The sequence below is a fragment of the Podarcis liolepis genome, assembly GCF_965112155.1.
Source record: "Podarcis liolepis genome assembly, chromosome: 7".
NCBI classification, from domain to species: Eukaryota; Metazoa; Chordata; class Lepidosauria; order Squamata; family Lacertidae; genus Podarcis; species Podarcis liolepis.
Window position 1 is genome coordinate 35,061,043 of NC_139561.1, and position 19,025 is coordinate 35,080,067.

The 19,025-nt window shown below is 41.1% G+C and overlaps 1 protein-coding gene across 9 annotated transcripts in view; it reads left to right on the forward strand.

The window, feature by feature from the left end:
• Positions 1-19,025, forward strand: part of PHKB (phosphorylase kinase regulatory subunit beta) — a 139,042-nt gene that overhangs the window by 34,841 nt on the left and 85,176 nt on the right. For all 9 annotated transcript variants that reach the window (XM_083513565.1, XM_083513566.1, XM_083513573.1 and 6 more), the window contains 3 exons: positions 2,207-2,306; positions 13,760-13,867; positions 17,288-17,368. In XM_083513565.1, the coding sequence (XP_083369691.1) occupies positions 2,207-2,306; positions 13,760-13,867; positions 17,288-17,368 (289 nt within the window). The remainder of the gene's footprint in view (positions 1-2,206; positions 2,307-13,759; positions 13,868-17,287; positions 17,369-19,025) is intronic.

Sequence of the window (19,025 nt, forward strand, 5' to 3'; positions counted from 1 at the left end):
AGATCTTCCTAGAAGCTTTCCCTACTCTAGGTTGAGAGCTTTTGCTTTGATTTCCTGTGTGTTCTCTCCACCTTTGTTGCACAGCTCACACAAGTAGTATTGAAATAAGTCTGAAAGTGAGTGCACAGTTGCACAGTACTCAGTTCTGGCCTTAGACTCTCTTACACTGTGGTGATTGAAAGCATTCATGTAGCACAGAGAGAGGGAAACCTTTTCAGCCCAAGGATCACATTCCTTCATGTAGAAACCTTTGGGCAGTGCATGCTAGTGGTATGCAGGGATCAGAGGCAAAAGTGGGCAGAGCAATGGATGCAGATCCTTTGTACAAAAGGCAGTATTCCACCCATTCACAAGTCAGAGGTTCCCTATGTTTGTCGAAGGTTTCTGGCACCTGCACACATTACACCAGTCTCTATCCAGGCAAGCAAGATTATTGCACTTCACAGACATATATTTCTGACAAGCAGAGACACTTGTGAAGGGTGTGAAGCTGGGGCTAGTGAGTGTGGCCTGCAGAGAGTCATAAAGGCCAGATAGAGAGACCCAGAGGCCCACATTTAGCCCCCGAGCCTCAGTTTCCCCACCCTCCGATATAGTAGAGCAACAGTGATTATTAACTCGCCTGGTGCTTGAGATTTACTAATGCAGGGCACTGTTATTAATTATTACATTTATATCTCACCTTTCGTCCAATGAGGCATACATGGTCCCCACGTCTCCAACTCTTCAAGGTAGGTTAGGCTAAGAGATGGTGACTAGCCCCCAGGCCAGCTAATGAACTTCATCACCAAGTTGGAATTCGAAATTTGGTCTCCCAGGCACTAGCAGACTACCACCCTCTATATTTAATGAGAAGATAATACCAGGAGTGTCAATAACATGGTGTGTCCATATGGTTCAGGGATTATTCCAGCAGCATTTTCTGTCCCCATCCTTGTTTTACCCTTCGGCCACCACCTACTAGGCCACAGCTTCCACTGGTGACATCTCTCATCTGGGACAAAAATGGGGGACAGTGCAGTTTAATCTCACTCATCCCATGATGAAGGCACATCTTTGCTTGCTGGCACTTGATAGTCCCAGTACTGTGTATTTTTTTGTAAACTGCGCTGAGAGCCTTCTGGGTCTTCAGTCTGGGATTTGCATGTTCTAAATAAATAAACAAATAAAATGGCTCAATTGAACTTTCAACCCTATAAGTCTGCATATCAGCCATTGTTCCCTAATCCTGCATATCTCTATGCATCACATACTTTCTCCTGTCATTTTTGGTTTCCGCTTTCTGAGCCATTGGTAATCCAGGTAATGCATTAAATTTTAAGGAGCTCACATGCTATACAGTAATTGCATTAACAGGCCAAGGAGGAGGGATGAGCCGTATGTTTGTGTGTATGTTGAAGGCTGAATGCCACTCTGCAAGCTAATTTTCCTGGCATTCTAAGTGTCCTGAGCAAATCCGTTGAGTGTATTAAGGTGACAGCTAACTGTATTAATGCCTTAATCACACATGACACCACTCCTAACACTATGATGACACTGAGGTACACCAGGTGGGTGGAGACTTTTAACGAGAGGGCAAGGCTTTTGTAAGGACACTGCGAGTCATACTGGCACGGGAGGCAGAAGATGCAATAGCCTGTTTCCCAGTGCTGTCCCCAGAAGTAATACGAAGGAATCTGATGCATTATGCTCACTTCATACTGTTTAGAAATGATTAGCAACATTGCAAACCATCAATATGTCACAGTTATTTGTCAAATAAAAATATTGTTTCTGCCTGTCCTTTGATGATTCATAATTATTTGGATTTACTTTCTTAAAAATTTGCTTTAAACTTTTTAGTACTGTATTCTAAATTGTTGCAACTCACCCTAGACCTTATGGTGAAGGGCAAGTAATACCTTGAAATAATGATGATGATAATCGAAACTAGCAAATAAAAGGGTATCAAGTTTGTGGGCAACCTTTATTTGACTTCATTTCCTGAAACCTAGACATAGTGTTTGATTATTATTGTTATTATTTTTTTAAAAAAGCTATTGGCTTTATTGTTGCAAGGTTGATAAGGCCCGAGTGTATCAGAGTTTGCTGGTGCCACTATATAAAGCATTCTTAATACTTAATTATCAGGAAAGGGATGCTGGTACCTTTTACTTCCTTCTGAATGCATTTCCAATTTGTTTCACGGGTTATCTCTCTCACCCAGGCGTATTGATGATGACAAGGGAAGGACCCATGAGCTGGAGCATTCTGCTATAAAATGTATGCGAGGAATTCTCTACTGCTACATGCGCCAGGCTGATAAGGTAAAACTCTGCAGTGTGGACACAAGCACACACTTAATTCTAAAGGATTAAGTTAATTGTAAGCATTAAAAATGTTCCGACTGGGAATCAAATTAAAAGGGCAATGGGTGTAATGCCACAATACAGCCTGCTAGGAAAGGTCAGTTCCCAGGCTCTGGGCCCAATGCGTTTAAAAGGTGAAGGTGAAGAAGCACCTGATGTTGTAAATGAACAACTGAATATATGTCAGAAATCCCATCTTTCAGTTGCTCTTGGAACTTAAGCAAACAACAGACGGGAGCTTGCTGGCTTAAGTAATGTTGAAAATGCACAGCAAGCTGGAACACTATGGAAAACATATACAACTGTTTTGGTATTTTAACTTTGGTATGTTTTAAAGGATGGTTGTATTTTTTTCCTTGATTTTCTTGTTTTATCCTTTTATAAACTGCTTTGAGCTTTGTTGTTTTTACGAGCCTTGTTGTTTTTAGCCGCCCAATCAAGTGGTGTGTAAATTTCATGAAATAAATAAATAGACTATCAAATTATAGAGTTGGGAATATTTTTTCCTGAAAACTGGTTTTGACAAGACACTAGAAACTCCCTCCTTGTTGTCTTTCAGCCAGCAGGTGAAGTCTGTTTTATTCTAACAGGCTTTTGGGGACTGACTTTTTTTTTTTAAGGAAAGGGTTATTAAATAGTGCTGTGCTGTTTTTACTCTCTGTATTTTAATAGATCTGTTTTTATATTCTTTTAGTTCTATTATATTTTAATTGCTTTTTAACGATCTTATATATTTTTAGCCTTTGGTGTTTTATCTGTATTGCTTTAATTTGTGTAAACTGCCTTGAATCCTAGTCTGGGGAAAAGGCAGGATATAAATAAACAACAACAACAACGACTTGTGGGAGACATTTACAAGGCTGCTCTGTGAGCGACGTACAGATGGGAGCAGGGAATGTGAATAGTCTGCTCTTTTCTGTGAATTGAAAAGTGGCATTTTCCAGTTCTAGGAGGGAGCAGTTGATTTTGTTTGCTTTTGCTCCAACCTTGTTATATGGCTCACATGAGTAGACTGCTTACATCAGCAGCGTTTTTGTACAAATTAGCTTACATTGTATGGTTGGAACTGACTGAGCCATGCAGCCAACTAGGATTCTTGAGATTTTAAATCACCTTCAATAAATGTCAATACATTCTTAAAAGCACCTGGGAAAGGAATTTGTATGACCTCTGTTGCTCAGCCATTCTTAGTGTTAGGAAGCATCTTTCTGCCATTCTGGTTACAACATGTGTCAACTGGTCCATTTCCAGGGACAATTCAAAATGCTGGTTATGACTTCTAAAGCTCTTTATGGCTTTGGGGCCCAAGTTACTGTAAATATTATATCTCCCTTTACAAACCTGGCCAGGTGCTAAGATCCTCAGGTGAGCACCTTCTCTTGGTCCCATCAACATCAGACGTATGGTTAGTGGTGACATGAGAGGAAGCCTTTTCTGCAGCTACTGCCATATTGTGGAATTTCCCCCAAGGAGTGTTTAGACTTGCTTCTTTTTTGTTATCCTTCTGCTGGCAGGCTGCGACCTTCCTGTTTAGACTGGCCTTTGAAAACTTAGGAGCAGATGATGCTGATCCCTGGGCTATCAGGGCAAACTGTATTTTAATGCTGGTTCTAAATGTAAACCACCTTGAATCCCAACTTGGGAAAATACATTTAATAAATATATAATCAATAAACTATATTGTGGTGTAACATTTGTGTATGGGATACACACTGAACAATTGGGGCCATCCCAACACTTTTCTGTCGGTAGAGAGGGAAACATGTCCTCAGAACAACATTGTCCAATGCAGTTGACTTGTATGAACTAGCAAACGAGCTCACCTTTTAATTTATCTCCTTTTAAATGCTGTTTGGGAGAGATTAAAAATCTTTGCACATTTGCCATCTCTTTAGTTATGTGAGGGGAAAAGATCTTAAGGGATAACAAATACAGTCGTACCTTGGATCCCGAATGCCTTGCGAGTCGAACGTTTTGGCTCCCGAATGCCACAAACCCAAACATCCAACGTGGCTTCCGCAGCTTCCGATTGGCTGCAGGAGCTGCACCTTGGTTTCTGAACGTTTTGGAAGTTGAATGGACTTCTGGAACAGATTCTGTTTGACTTCCGAGGTATGACTGTATTTTTTTTTTTAAAAAAACACATTGTCCCCATTCATTAAACCTTAAAAAAAATAGCATGGAACTTTAAGAATGGATTCAGACCATGCTATTAAAAGAATGATTCACTTGACATGTCTTTTATTTATCTATCTGCTTTGAAAAATTCAATGTGACAAGGTCTCCTTTAAGTAAGGTATTTCTCTCCTTTCTGTATGGGTTGATTTGACAAGGTGCTGTGCAAACATCTTTGATAGAGATAATTCAGGAAAGATTATTTATGAGCTCATGTCCCCAAGAGGATCTTGTCTTGCTCTTCAAAAATGGAACAACTTTCTTTCCTTCCATTTACTCTGTATGTGGAGACCATTTTCCCTGTAATGAAACTGGAACTTGTTCCTGAAGGGTAATTATTGGATATTGCTTGAAGATAACGAAGGATGTTCCATATAATAACTTTTTAAAGTCTTAGTTTCCCGCTAATACTTTATCACGAGCAGAAAAGCTGGGATCAAAAAGCTACTTTAGGCATGCCCAAGCCTTTCACTTTTCTAGGTGTTCTTCCCCACCCCTCCCCATATATATATTTTTAAACAGTGTAATAAAGTGATCCGTAAGAAACAAACTCGACCTTGTGTTAATCATGGTACATCAATGTAGAAAGGGAGGATGCCAGGGTGCCAGAACTACCTAGCATGAAGTTGTCAATTTTATATTGTTTTAGAATTAGCAGGGTTGGAGACTGTAATTGACCTCCAGGTCTCTTTTTCTTGTTATATCCTTCCAAGGCCATAGTATGATATAGTGGAAAAAATCAATGTAATACCTTCTACTCCAGTTGTCTTCTGTCTCCCCTGGCTCCCTCCAGTCAACAAAGGTAAAAGTAACAGTAACATTAATTCCCTAAAGTCTTTCAGTCTTTCAAAGTCTTTCAGTCTTTCAGATATTTCCCTCACGCAGAAGCTTCTTCACAATCACTGCATGGGGTCTTCTGCATGCAGCGTATCTGCCTTACCACTGAGCTATGGCCATTTGCCAAATAAAGCAGCCTGGGCAGATAATTGCCTCCAACCTTCCCTGTGGGGCTGAAGCTGGGCCTCCACAGTCTTACAACTAGCCTTAACCTGCTGTCTAGATGTCATCATTCAAGTGGATTTTGTTTGAACATTCCAGCTAGGGAAATGGATGCACTCATGACCTGGGTAATATCTTGCAGACAGGGTGTTCATAGAAATATCACTGTATGGCTCAGTTTTCATAATTGATCTTTTCCATTTATGGACTTTGGGAAACAATATTTCTTTGTCTTATTTGAATCCCTCTCCCCTCCCCCCCCCTCTCTCTCTCTCTCTCTCTCACACACACACACACACACTTTCTCCATATGTTCAGTCTTTGAGATACCTATGCATGCAGCTAACCTGAGAATACTCTGCCAAGAAAAGAATGCATTAAAATGATAACAAATAGGAAAGTGAATGTATTCATTAGTTGATGGCAGAGCTATTTAACAAGCCTATAATTTGTCTACCCAGGCTTGACATTGCACATCATTATCAAGAAAGATCTTTTCAAATGTTATGCTACAGTAGAACTAATTTCATTCCAGAGTACAAAGAGGTAACCAGTTGTGCTAATGGTGGCAGTCATTTACAGCATGGCAGTGTAAAAATCCAACTCATCTCGCCATAACTGATGAATTTTGAAGGAGTAATCTAATATACCAATAGTTACACCATGGCCTATATTTTCATTTTATGTATGTGAGCAATGTCAATATCTTGAGATTGAAGATGCCTGCAATAAGCTTCACTTAATCATAAATGGAATAGCACAAGTGAACTGAGTTTGCAGTCCTGTGTTTTCTCTAATTTTAGCTTTTAAGCTTTTGGTAAGCATAAGCTAAACACTTTCTGTAAGCTGTTATTTGATGGTGCACAGTGCCATGCTGAAGATAGCAATTCCAAAGCAAATAGGAATAACAAAAATGCATGGATAGCTATTAAGTAAATAGTAGATATACAGGTTATCTATCACATTTTATATATAATCTCTCCAAGGAGCTCAAGGCAACATATTTGAGGGTTTATCCAATTTTATCCATATCCTTTTGTAGGATAGGTCATAGGTGTGATTTTTTTTAACCCCACCTACCCTGTTATTACACGGGTGGCACTGTGGTCTAAACCACAGAGCCTTGCCGATCGGAAGGTCAGAGGTTCGAATCCCCGCAACATGGTGAGCTCCCGTTGTTTGGTCCCAGCTCTTGCTCACCTAGCAGTTCGAAAGCACGTCAAGTGCAAGTAGATAAATAGGTACCACTCTGGCGGGAAGGTAAATGGCATTTCCGTGTGCTGCTCTGGTTCGCCAGAAGCGGCTTAGTCATGCTGGCCACATGACCCGGAAGCTGTATGCCGGCTCCTTCGGCCAATAAAGTGAGATGAGCACCGCAACCCCAGAGTCGTCTGCGACTGGACCTAATGGTCAGGGGTCCCTTTACCTTTACCCTGTTATTTAAAAATACCATTGCTATTCAGAACAAAAGATGGAGGGCACAAGGAGAAGGGGATGACAGAGGACGAGATGGTTGGACAGTGTTCTCGAAGCCACAAACATGAGTCTGACCAAACTGTGGGAGGCAGTGGAAGACAGGAGTGCCTGGCATGCTCTGGTCCATGGGGTCACGAAGAGTCGGACACGACTAAACGACTAAACAACAACATTCAGAACAAAACAGGCCATACTAGACTAGATGGATCTGGACCTTTCCTCCTCCTCCTCCTCCTCCTCGTCTTCTTCATCATTTATTTACAGCATGAATGTTCTAGCAAATACCCAAGGTGTATCTCAATGGACCTGATTTAAGGCAGCATACTGCTAAACCATTTTCTCTGTACTTTTGAGCCCGAACCTCACTCAGATGCACTTCTGATTATTAGGTATATGTTTCTTCTTCTTGAACATGAGAGTTGGAAATCCTCATAAAAAAGTGTAAGGATAATTCTAACAGGCTGGGACCCTTAGCCCAATAGTGTGCCTGCTTACTTAGAAATTAGTCCCACTGAATTTAATGCAACTTGCCTAGTGCACATAATATTGTAATCTTAGTGGTGTGTGTGTTTGCACATGTGCGCACACACAAACCAGCGCATTTTCTGGCATCTGTCCAAAACTTGTTAAATGCTTTTCTTCATTTTATACCAAGAATGGGGAAGCTGTGGCTCTCCAGTCGTCATTGGCGTACAAATCCCATCAGCCCTGCCAACATGGCCAATATGCTGGGATGGTGGGCATTGTAGTATACCAACATCTGGAGGTCCATGGATTCCTCATTCCTGCTTTATACTAATCCTGTAATATTTATGTTAATCCCCAAATAGCATGCCTCCCTAATCATTAAAGGTTATCAATTTTGCCTTTTTACCTAGTATTTTTAAATTGGTTGTCTGTTAACAGCTTCAGAGTTTAAGGACCTTGATACTGTTTCCTTCATTGTTTCTTTTTCTAAATAATTTTTTATACCTTTGTACTTAGTATTCCCTCTGCATAATGGTTGTCTTGAAATTTTTAAGCTCTGATCTCATGTGTATTAGAGGGAGATACAAATGATAAAGCACTGAAATATTATTTGAGGCCCATATTGCTTTGCTAAACTGATACAATCTTTACATGTTGAGATGTCTTTGGTATGAAAAAAAGATCAATGTTGATCTCAGAACTGAAGCTGCCGAGAGCATTTTCTGGAACTGGAGAATAAGCAGCTCTCTGTTACACTTCCAATGCATTGTTTTGAGTATGCAGGCTTTTGTGTTAAATATATTTGCAAAGAGAACTTAGTAACTGCTGAAAGAGCATTGTCCTCAGTGGAGGTTAGAAAAACTAAAATGTCTTTTGTAAGGTAGAGTGGCATCATTCTGAGGAGGAGTTGTGTCCAAAGCAGTGGTGACTTAATTAGTCAATTACACTGGTCAACAACAAATTTGTTGTCTGCGTTTTTTCAGTTGATTTAGGTCAAATCTGATGCACTGAATCCACAAATCACATTGGTTTTGCTCAATCAGGTCAAGTTTTTGAGCTATGGCCACATGTCTTTTTTTACGTTTTTGTTCACATGTACGCTTGTGTGGAGCATTTTAGAAGAAGTTGGTGGGGGTAAAATGCCATGTCGAATAATTGTTTTGATTGGAAATGATTATTTTAATGACAAGAAGTATTCAGGTCCGATAGTTCTGGGTGATTATGTCGAAAAGGGATCAGTTTGAAGTCATAAAACCATGTCACTGACTGCTACTTCCGCGCTGTTGATGTGACTGGGATCAGCATAAGTGGTTTATTTGTGTTGACCTAAAGATGGTGAACTTTTTGTTGGGACAACAGTCTGGCTTCACCAAGTACCCATGTTTTCTGTGCATGTGGGATAGTAGGGACCGTGCTCAGCATTACATGAAGAAGGACTGGCCTGTGCAGGAGAAATTGGTGCCTTGCAAAGAAAGGAACGTCATCAACGACCCTCTGGTGGACAGAGACAGAATACTCTTCCCATCGCTGTACATCAAGCTCGGCTTAATCAAGCAGTTCACCAAGGCTCTGGACAAGGATGGTGACTGCTTCACTTACTTGTGCCAGGCTTTTCCAGGATTGACCATGGAGAAGTTGAAAGCTGGCATCTTTGACGGTCCTCAGATCCATCTGCTCATCAGAGATCCAGAGTTCGGAAACTCAATGAACGAAGTGGAACTGGAAGTGTAGAAGGCATTTGTTCTGGTAGTGAAGAACTTTCTTGGCAACAATAAGGCCAGAAACTATGCAGAACTTGTCAACAACATGCTGACTACTTTCAGAAACCTGGGCTGCAACATGAGTGTCAAGATGCACTACCTATTTTCACATATGGACCGGTTTCCTGAGAACCTGGGTTCAATGAGTGATGAGCAGGGGGGAGAGATTCCATCAGGGCATGAAAGAGATGGAGACCAGGTATCAGGGTCGCTGGGACGCAGTCATGATGGCTGACTACTGCTGGACTCTGAAGAGAGACCTCCCTGCCGCTGAGGATTCCAGGAGTTCCAAGAAACGGAAGTTCAAGCCCTGAAGTTTGAAAAATGGTGAAGCAACATGCAATTTACATGTACTTACCTTTATCAATTCCCACCATTCAGTTTACAGTAAACCTGACCTGATGGAGAGAAACGGATGCCATTTCCTGATTCAGCAGTGCAAAAATACCCTAAATCAGTTTTAGAAATCTAGACAACATTCAAAAAGTAAAAAATAGTTGCCCAGTGTTATATTTCTATATAATCTTGCATTGTATTTGTTTTATTATTGTTAGCCTCTTGGAGCACGATTTGTTGGAAAGGCAAGATTCAAATTTGACAAATAAATATATAGAATCATGGAATTGTAGAGTTCGAAGGGTCCCCAAGGGTCATCTAGGCCAATACTCTGCCAATGCAGGAATCTCAACTAAAGTATCCATGATAGATGGTCATCCAACCTCTGCTTGAAAACCTCCAAGGAAGGAGGGTCTACTGCCTTCTGAAGGAGTCCATTCCACTTTTGAATAGCTTTTACCACCAGGCTTCAGCGAAAGCCTGCATTCGCCCCATAGGATGCACACACATTTCCCCTTCATTTTTGGAGGGGAAAAGTGCGTCCTATAGGGCGAAAAATACGGTATGTCTATCATCTATCTATCTATCTATCTATCTATCTATCTATCTATCTATCTATCCATATCTTATTTGAGGAGTGAGGGATGGGTCACCTTTTGAAAGCTGTTTCTGGTTAGTAATCTAAGATGCAGATAGTCCAACAAAGCGGAAATAAACCTTTGAAGGCTCTTTGTCATGTATTATGGCTGCTACTGCCTTTTGGTGGAGTTGCCAACACAGCACATTCTTGATTGCTCTGTGCTTTTGCTGAAGTTGCTGTTGGATACTGCTTTTATATTTCTATTGTAAGCCACCTTGCGTAATTGTTAGTTGGAGTGTACACACTGAAAATAAAGAAAATAATATAAATAATAAATGATACAAAAGGTGTTGATTGGGAAGATGAAATTCTTTTGGAATGCCAAATTTTGCAGAAGATCTTTTTTTAAAAAATCTGCAAAAAGGGGGCAAATTGCCCATTGACAACCAATTGGGTATGTAATGCTCACTGGAGGAAATGGAAAACTGGGGAATGGAACATTAATGGAATTTCCTGGAAAAGGGCAAGATTTCATAGAATCCTCAGAAGGAGCACTCCACACTGCTACATTTTTATTTTAGTTTTTTGCAGATATTACGTGCTTTGTATAATTTACAAATATCAGTATTATTTACAGGGGTATACTTTTGTTGACTTTAAAAAAATGATGGTGGTTGACCTCATTTGGTCATGTCAGCCTTTTTCTGTTGATTGCATATGCCCAGGATTTATTACTTTCCATGTGCCAGTTCAAGTAAGTTAGAATTGTCTGTGGTTAAACAATAATAAAGATGGATGGATTCATAGAAGAGATTAGTGTAGTTCCTGATTCTGATGATAAAGCATTTGTTTCAGTTGTCTAGTGAAGATAGCTACCTTTCTTAGGGTAGCAAAATTACTCATTTTCATCACCTGCACCAAAGATCAATGAGATGAACCACTCAGTTAATTAAATATCTTATGTTCTCTATTACACTTTCTATGTGGGGAGGAAAAAACCCACAGGCTAGGTTCCAGGCCAGTGTTTCTCAACCGGGGAGCATATGGCCCCCTGGGGGCCCCCAAGATATTCCATGGGGGCCACAGGTGAAAAATGTGTAAATGGGGAACCATAGCACGAGGCTAGAGGGGCACATAAGACAGATGTGGCAGGGGATTCAGCATATTACCAACTACAAACCTAACCTTGGCGCTGTCGACGGTGACCCTTTGCTGGCGGAGGAGCTTAACCTCTTCTTTGCTCGCTTCGAGAAGGAGCCACCTGAGACGCCGGTATTACAGCCACCAGTCCATAGGGGCCCCTCATTCACTGTAGAGGAGCACGAGGTGAGACAAATATTGAGGATGGTGAATCCGAGGAAGGCGGCTGGACCTGACGGCATCACTGGAAAGGTGTTGAAGGGCTGTGCGGATCAGCTGGCGAGGGTCTTTACTAAGATCTTCAACAAGTCCTTACACCAGTCTATTGTCCCACCCTGCCTGAAGTCGTCAACTATTGTCCCTCTGCCCAAAAAATCCACAATCAGTAGTTTGAATGACTACAGACCAGTTGCACTGACTCCAATCATCATGAAGTGTTTTGAGAAACTGGTGCGCCGTCATATTATTTCCTGTCTTCCATCAACTTTTGACAACTACCAGTTTGCATACAGGGCAAATAGATCCACAGAAGACGCTATCACCATCACTCTCCATGCTGCTCTGTCCCATCTGGAGCAGCCGGGGAATTATGTGAGGCTGCTGTTTGTGGATTTTAGCTCTGCTTTTAACACTATCCTCCCCCATAGACTGGTGTCCAAGCTAGAGACGATTGGACTCCCCAACTCCACCTGTCTCTGGGTTTTGGATTTTTTGTCAGAACGTTCTCAGAGGGTTAGAGTAGGGTCACATGTGTCCACAGCCCTTAGCCTTAACACCGGCTCACCACAGGGTTGTGTGTTGAGTCCCCTGCTCTATGCTCTCTATACGTATGACTGTACAGCCATCTACTCCAGCAACAAAATCATCAAGTTTGCTGATGATACTACGGTGGTGGGGCTCATTTCAGGAGGGGATGAGTCCGCCTATCGGGACGAGGTGGAGCGGCTCTGTGTTTGGTGTGGAGAGAACAATCTGGCTCTTAACACGGCTAAGACCAAGGAACTGGTGGTGGATTACAGGAAAAAAAAGGCGGACATTCAGCCCTTGTACATCAACGGGGAACGGGTGGAGAGGGTGGCGGAATTCAGGTTTTTGGGAGTGACTATGGATCAGGGCATGACTTGGAGCGCAAATACCACTGCTCTGGTGAAGAAGGCCCAGCAGAGAATTTATTTCCTCAGACTTTTAAAAAAGAACAATCTGAGTGAGAGACTGCTGGTGTCCTTCTACCGAGGCTCCATAGAGAGCATACTTACATACTGTATTTGTGCTTGGTTCTCCAGTTGTACAGCTAGGGAGAGGAAGGTGCTCCAGAAGGTCATAACCACAGCCCAAAGGATTATTGGTCACCCTCTCCCACCTTTGGAAGAACTGTACGGTTCCCGTTGCCTTAGGAAAGCAAACAACATCCTGCAGGATCCATCTCACCCGGGATACAGTCTGTTTGCACTACTGCCTTCTGGCAGGAGGTATAGAAACATCAAGTCAAGGACAAATAGACTGAAAAACAGTTTCTATCCAAGAGCTGTGGCCTTTTTGAATGCTGTAACTCGATAGTGAGACCTGGGAGTTTGATGGGTGTGGGTGTGGGTGTGGTTGGAAGGTGGTTTGTTTGGTTGTTGTTGTGTTTTGCTTTTGTTGTTTTTAAGGGATGGCATCCAATTTCGTTGCACTTGTGCAATGTTGCACTAGTGTAATGACAATAAAGAATCTATCTATCTATAGCACGAGGCTAGAGGGGCACAGAGGGAATTGAGAAGTGATTGCGGAGGGGAATCATTAAAAAAATAATCCTGAGCAATCCAGAGAAGGCCTTGGGCTTCCATGACCCCTTCCTTCCCCACTCACTTTGGGAGTCAGGAAGAGTCTAGACTGCTAGGTTTAAAAGGACTTCTCACATTGAAATCACCACAGGGTATATTGGTTTTGCCACTCAGCTCGCTCTCCTTCAAAAAGGGGAACGGTGGAAAGACAGGGGAATCTGACCTGCTTCTGATCTCTCTGTAGTGAGAATTCTAGTGGGAAGATATAAAAATAGCTGGAAGGAAAGACCCCAAAATGAAATCAGTGGTTTTCGCCAAAGTAATAATAATAATAATGCCACATTTTCCATTGCCATGTGGAAATTGCATAGAAAGGGAAGGCTTTCCAGTCCATTGATGTGATAGGCCATTCTGGACCCTTAACAATCATGTGGAAGAAAGCTTATGTTTGGAGATGGATCCTGCCACCTTTGCTGTCTGGCTCTTATTCATAAGACTGGTAAGAATATGGGTTTTACCGCTCCAGTAGGTGATCTTTAGAATTAGCTTTATATTTAGAGTATAGTGTTTTACATTGCATAATGGGGTTTTTGTTTGATAAAAAATGTTAACCCAACAATTATAATCTTCAGTGCCTTGTGATACTTTCATGATAGAAACATAATAATCTGTATATTTATTTAGGAGTATCATCTCTGTTTTCTCTCTCTAAAGGTTCAACAATATAAGCAAGACCCTAAGCCATCCAAATGCCTCCATTCTGTTTTCAGTGCCCACACAGGTGATGAAGTCTTGTCCCACAAGGAATATGGACATCTTCAGGTATGAAATAAAATTCTTAAATATACTTCAGGGACTGAGTGGCTTTGAGTATTGTTCCTTTCCCCTGCTGCTCAGTTAAAGACCAGAGTTCTTTAAAGATGTGCCAAACTCTGGAGCTTGGCAAATTGATTTTCCCGCTTTAACATACCAATAAAAGCAAGCTGTTTGTAGCCCAACTCTCTGCTGTATATCTTATTGAATAAAATAGCACTACAATGGCCAAAAGTTGCTTTCTTTGAAGCAACACAAGCTGTTGTCATCAAGTAATTTCAGTATATATATATTTAAAAAACCATTTGTATTATAAATAAAATTTGAGAACATCTGATGCTGTATGCTGTAATTTTGTACATGTTTTAGCTTCACTTACTAGGAAACAGCTTAATTAATAAAAATGACTTAATGTACTCTGATACTGCTTTTTCATTTAATTTTTAGCTTTGGTTTTCATAGTTCACATTTCTGTGATTTACAAATGCAGTTTCCTTCCTGCTTTTGTCATGTTTGCTTATGGTCAGAAATTTATTTGTCCAGCCAATGGAAATTAGAGTTTCTCCTGGATAATTGCCACGAGGAAATTTTCACTAGAATGGCTACTTTTGCCTTGGCTGCAAGCTTCTTCAAAATTACTTTGACTCACAGTATTGCAGATTGTAATCATTATGTTTGCTGCTGAGCCTAGTTTGGCATTGAGCTGTTGATACATTGTAGGCTTTCTTTTATGTGGATTTCTTTGTTTACTGCCTGATGTGTTTTATTGTGTTATTTTTAGTATTCTACTTTTTCATTTGTCATGGCCAGTAGCTGAAACAAAGGAACTGAACTGAATGTTGCAGATACCTTCAACCAGCCTTCTCACATCGAACTTAGTCATCACCATTTATTGGCATCGTTTGTCTACCTTTTTTGATGTACTTCTTAGATTTTTTGATGTACTTCTTAGGAATAGACATGTTGTTGCAAGAACAGCAGAGCTAAGACCACTTTTCAGAAAATGGTCCAGCTGCCGTTTTCAAACCCGTGTCTGGCATCTAAATTAGAGGCCTACTCCAGGGGAACCAGAGTCTTGCACATCTCTAGTGGAAATTTGGACGTACTTCTTTGTGGCATGCCAATCTTGTGCTCATAGTGCTTATGAGATTTCCTTCAGCTTCAAAATTGGTTTCAAAGGGGGGCTGCTCTTCCAGAATCATGAGTCCAAATACCCCCTAGGCATGGGCAGCCTGGGGACACCTTCAGACCACACATTTAAAAGCACTGTGACACCATTTTAAGCAGTCACATTGGCTTCCCCCAAAGGATTCTGGGAGTTGTAGTCTGTTAAAGGTGAGGAGAGTTGTTGTGATACCCCTATTTCCTTCTCAGAGCTACAGTTCCCAGTGTTCTCTGTGAAAAGGGATTGATTGGTAAACTGCTCTGAGAATCGTAGTTTTGTTTTGAAGAGAGGGGTCTCCTAACTACTCTCAGCACCCTTAAATTACAGCTCCCAAGGATTACAGTGGTGCCCCGCAAGACGAATGCCCCGCAAGACGGAAAACCCGCTAGACGAAAGGGTTTTCCGTTTTGGAGGTGCTTCGCAAAACGAATTTCCTATGGGCTTGCTTCGCAAGACGACAATGCCTTGCGAGTTCCTGCGGGGTTTTTCCCCTCCCCCCTTTTTTCTAAGCCGCTAAGCTGCTTATCAGCTGATCCGATCAGCAGATAAGCCTCTAAAAGCCGCTAATCTGTCAATGGGCTTGCTTCACAAGACGAAAAAACTGCTAGACGAAGAGAATCACAGAACGGATTCTTTTCGTCTTGCGAGGCACCACTGTATTTGGGATAAACCATGGACTGCTTAAAGTGGCATAGTGCTTTAAATATATGGCAATAATGTGGCCATAATCATAAAGATTTTTGGATGTAACCTGTGGTGAGCATAAAACAGTGATTCCTGTGACTGGTTAGTCATAATACATATCATCACCTTTAGAATAACTACTAGCATTTTATCTGGCATTTACAACCTGGTGCCCTCCAGATGTTTGGGTTTCAATTCCCATCAGCCCTAGTCAGCACAGTTGGTTTCAGACTTTGCATCTTTCTATGGCTTAGAACTGGGTGCTTAAAGAGGCATGCACCTGTATAAACCAGATTGTTATGGTTTCAGACACTCTCCTCCTGGTACCCCCATCAAGGTGAAGTGGTTGGAAAATGGGGAAAGGGCCTTTTTGGTAGTAGCACCCTCAATGCCCTACCCAAGGCTGCTTGCGTGGTGCCTCCTCTCATGATTTTTCGGCACCAGACCATAATCTGCTTAGTCGTTGTTGCTGTTTCAAACTTTCTATTTTAACGGCAGTTGCTCTTTTTATTCCTGCCATTTTATTAGCGATGTTTGTTTGTAATTAATTGCTTGTTCTTCATTTTATTGTTATTAACTGCCAGGAAAGGAGGGTTACAATTCTTTTAAAAATAAATAAATTGAAACTATTCTGTTATCTCCAAATGGAAGGTGCATGAATAAGCAACATGTAATCTAAGCTGCTGTGAAATGATTGTATTTTGTGTGCATTCATTTCTCTGATAACTTACCTTTTTTTTTTTTTTTGCCCCTACGATGCAATATCTTGGCAGTGCTACGGCAGTTGATGCTGATATCTAATGGATAATTATGTTAACAGAAGAAAACAACTCATTTTTCGTAAATATAATTTAAACTCTATTAATCAAATGTGGAAGAGTTGATTGAGACTAATATTTCCCTCTGCAGGAGGCTGCATGAATGTTTTGTTTACAAGGTGGGAGATGGAGGTATACTGCCTGATGCAGTAATATCCTCCACTGTATATTTTTTCTTTTTGCTTTGTCATCTGCACTGTCATTTGCATCTACTAGAAGCATTTTGACATGAATGGCACTGAAATAAATCCCTGCTTGTTTAAAACAGAAGACCAAAAAACAGCTAGCTAGCTAGCTAGATTAATTTCACAACTTAATTTGCTTAATTTCACAACTTCCAACTGCAGGTAAAAGTTTTTTTTTTACCTTCTAAAACAGATGCTGTGTGGATTCCGCTGTAAGCAACATTGATTGTGTGTGTGTACATCTCCTGATGCCCCAAGTGTGCTTTAATATTCCCATGGGCCATATCAACAGATGATAGTTAATTACAGGAGCAAGCCAACAGCTCTTAGCTTACATACCCCTTCATGTACAGGACATGCATTAATTCTCCATCTGTTCCTGTTCTTTCTGCTCACTCTGACAGTTTCACTTTAGCCACCTCCGTTTTTTGTTTTTGTTTTTGACAACTTTGCTGCAGGACTTCTTATTCAAGTGGGAGCACAAACTCAACATGAGATATAATAGGTGATTCATTTTTGCTTTGAGGGTCATTTCTTTTACTGTCTGACCATTCTTGTCCTTTTTTCCTTTTAACAGATAAATGCTGTGTCGTTGTTCCTCCTCTACCTAGTTGAGATGATATCATCTGGTTTGCAGATTATCTACAATACAGATGAGGTATGAATTCACCAACCCCATGAATCATTAGAACATGTTGAAGGTATTCTTACAGTCTTCATAAAATCACCCTATGGGGTAGGTTAAGCTGATAGAAAGGGGAATGTACCAAAGTCACCAAGTGTGTTCTATGGTTCCCCAAGTTTTGCTAGTCCTAGCCTAATGCTTTAGACACTAACTACACCAGGTTAGCCTGTCTTCCATACAACTTAGTTAAGAGATGTTCTGTGGATTGCATCTGGATTGTTTTACATCTAAGGTTTCACCCACAAGGTTGCTTTTAAAATATCATATGTGGTGACCCATAACTTTTCCTTTTACTTATATATTTAATTTTTATACCGCCCTTCATCCAAGGACCACTGGGCAGTTTACAATATAAAAACACAAAAACACACCCCATAGTAACAAACAAACAAAATATCCCCCCACCCCCCAGTTTAAAATGCCATAGATTGCTCAATTAGCCAAAGGCCTGGGAGAAGAGGAATGCTTTTGCCTGGCACCTAAAGATATGTAACAAAGGCGCCAGGCAAGCTTCCCTGGGGAGTGCATTCAATAAGTGGAGAGCCATCACAGAAAAGGCCCTTTCTTGTGCTTGCTATCCTCCAAGCCTCTCATGGAGGATGCATATGAAGAAGGGCTTTAGATGATTGTTGTAGGGTCCAGGTCAGTTCATATGAGAAGAGGCAGTCCTTGAGGTATTGTGGTCCTGCGCCATTTTAGGTGTTATCGGTCAAAACCAGCACTTTGAATTGAGCCGGGAAACTAATCAGCAGCCAGTTAGGCCAAGATTGGTGTTATAGGCTCAAACTGTCTTGCCCCGATGAGCAACCTGGCCGCTGCATTCTGCAGCAGCTGAAGTTTCTGAACTGTCTTCAGAGGCAGTCCCATATATAATATATTGCAGTAATCTAACCTAAACAACTTGTTGCAATTTCAGAATATTCTAGCAGCAGAGATTGCTCTGTTCGACATTCAGTCTTAGTAGTGTTGGCTTTGTATATGGAAACTGTGGTTCAAATCCATGTTCAGCTATGAAGCTCCAGGATGGGGAAACCTGTAATCTTCCAGATTTGGTGGGCTACAACTCACTTTATTTCTGACCATTGGCCATGCTCTCTTAGGCCAATGGGAGTTATGACAGGCTTCCTACTCTCAGTTTATCACTATTCTCAGTTTATCCTACCTCATGGGGTTGTTGTGAGAAGAAAAATGTAACCCTGTGGAAGCTACCCTCTCTGAGCTGTTTGAAGAGGGGATGGGAAACAAATGTGAAACAAAAATTCATGGTGCTGTCATGGAAATAAAGGATAGGTTGGTAGAACTTCAAACTGTCATTTAAATGTGACTTTTTCCTTTCATACCATTTTCATTCATCATCCTTCAGCTGCTTCTAAAGCCCATATAGATTGATTTGGATAATCAGTGCCTTTCAAAATAATATAAAAGCCTTAATCTCAGCAGGAATAGTGGGGGGTTTTTTAGTGGTATTACAAGCTGTGCATTAAAACCTTGCATTCTTTTATGGAATTTACTTTGTTGGTTTTGTGTGTGTACATGTATGTGTAGCAGGGATTACCATTAATAACGAATAATGCCCTTATTGTTGTGCTAGGAGCTGTACATGTTCAAAATGCATACAAAATGTCCATGC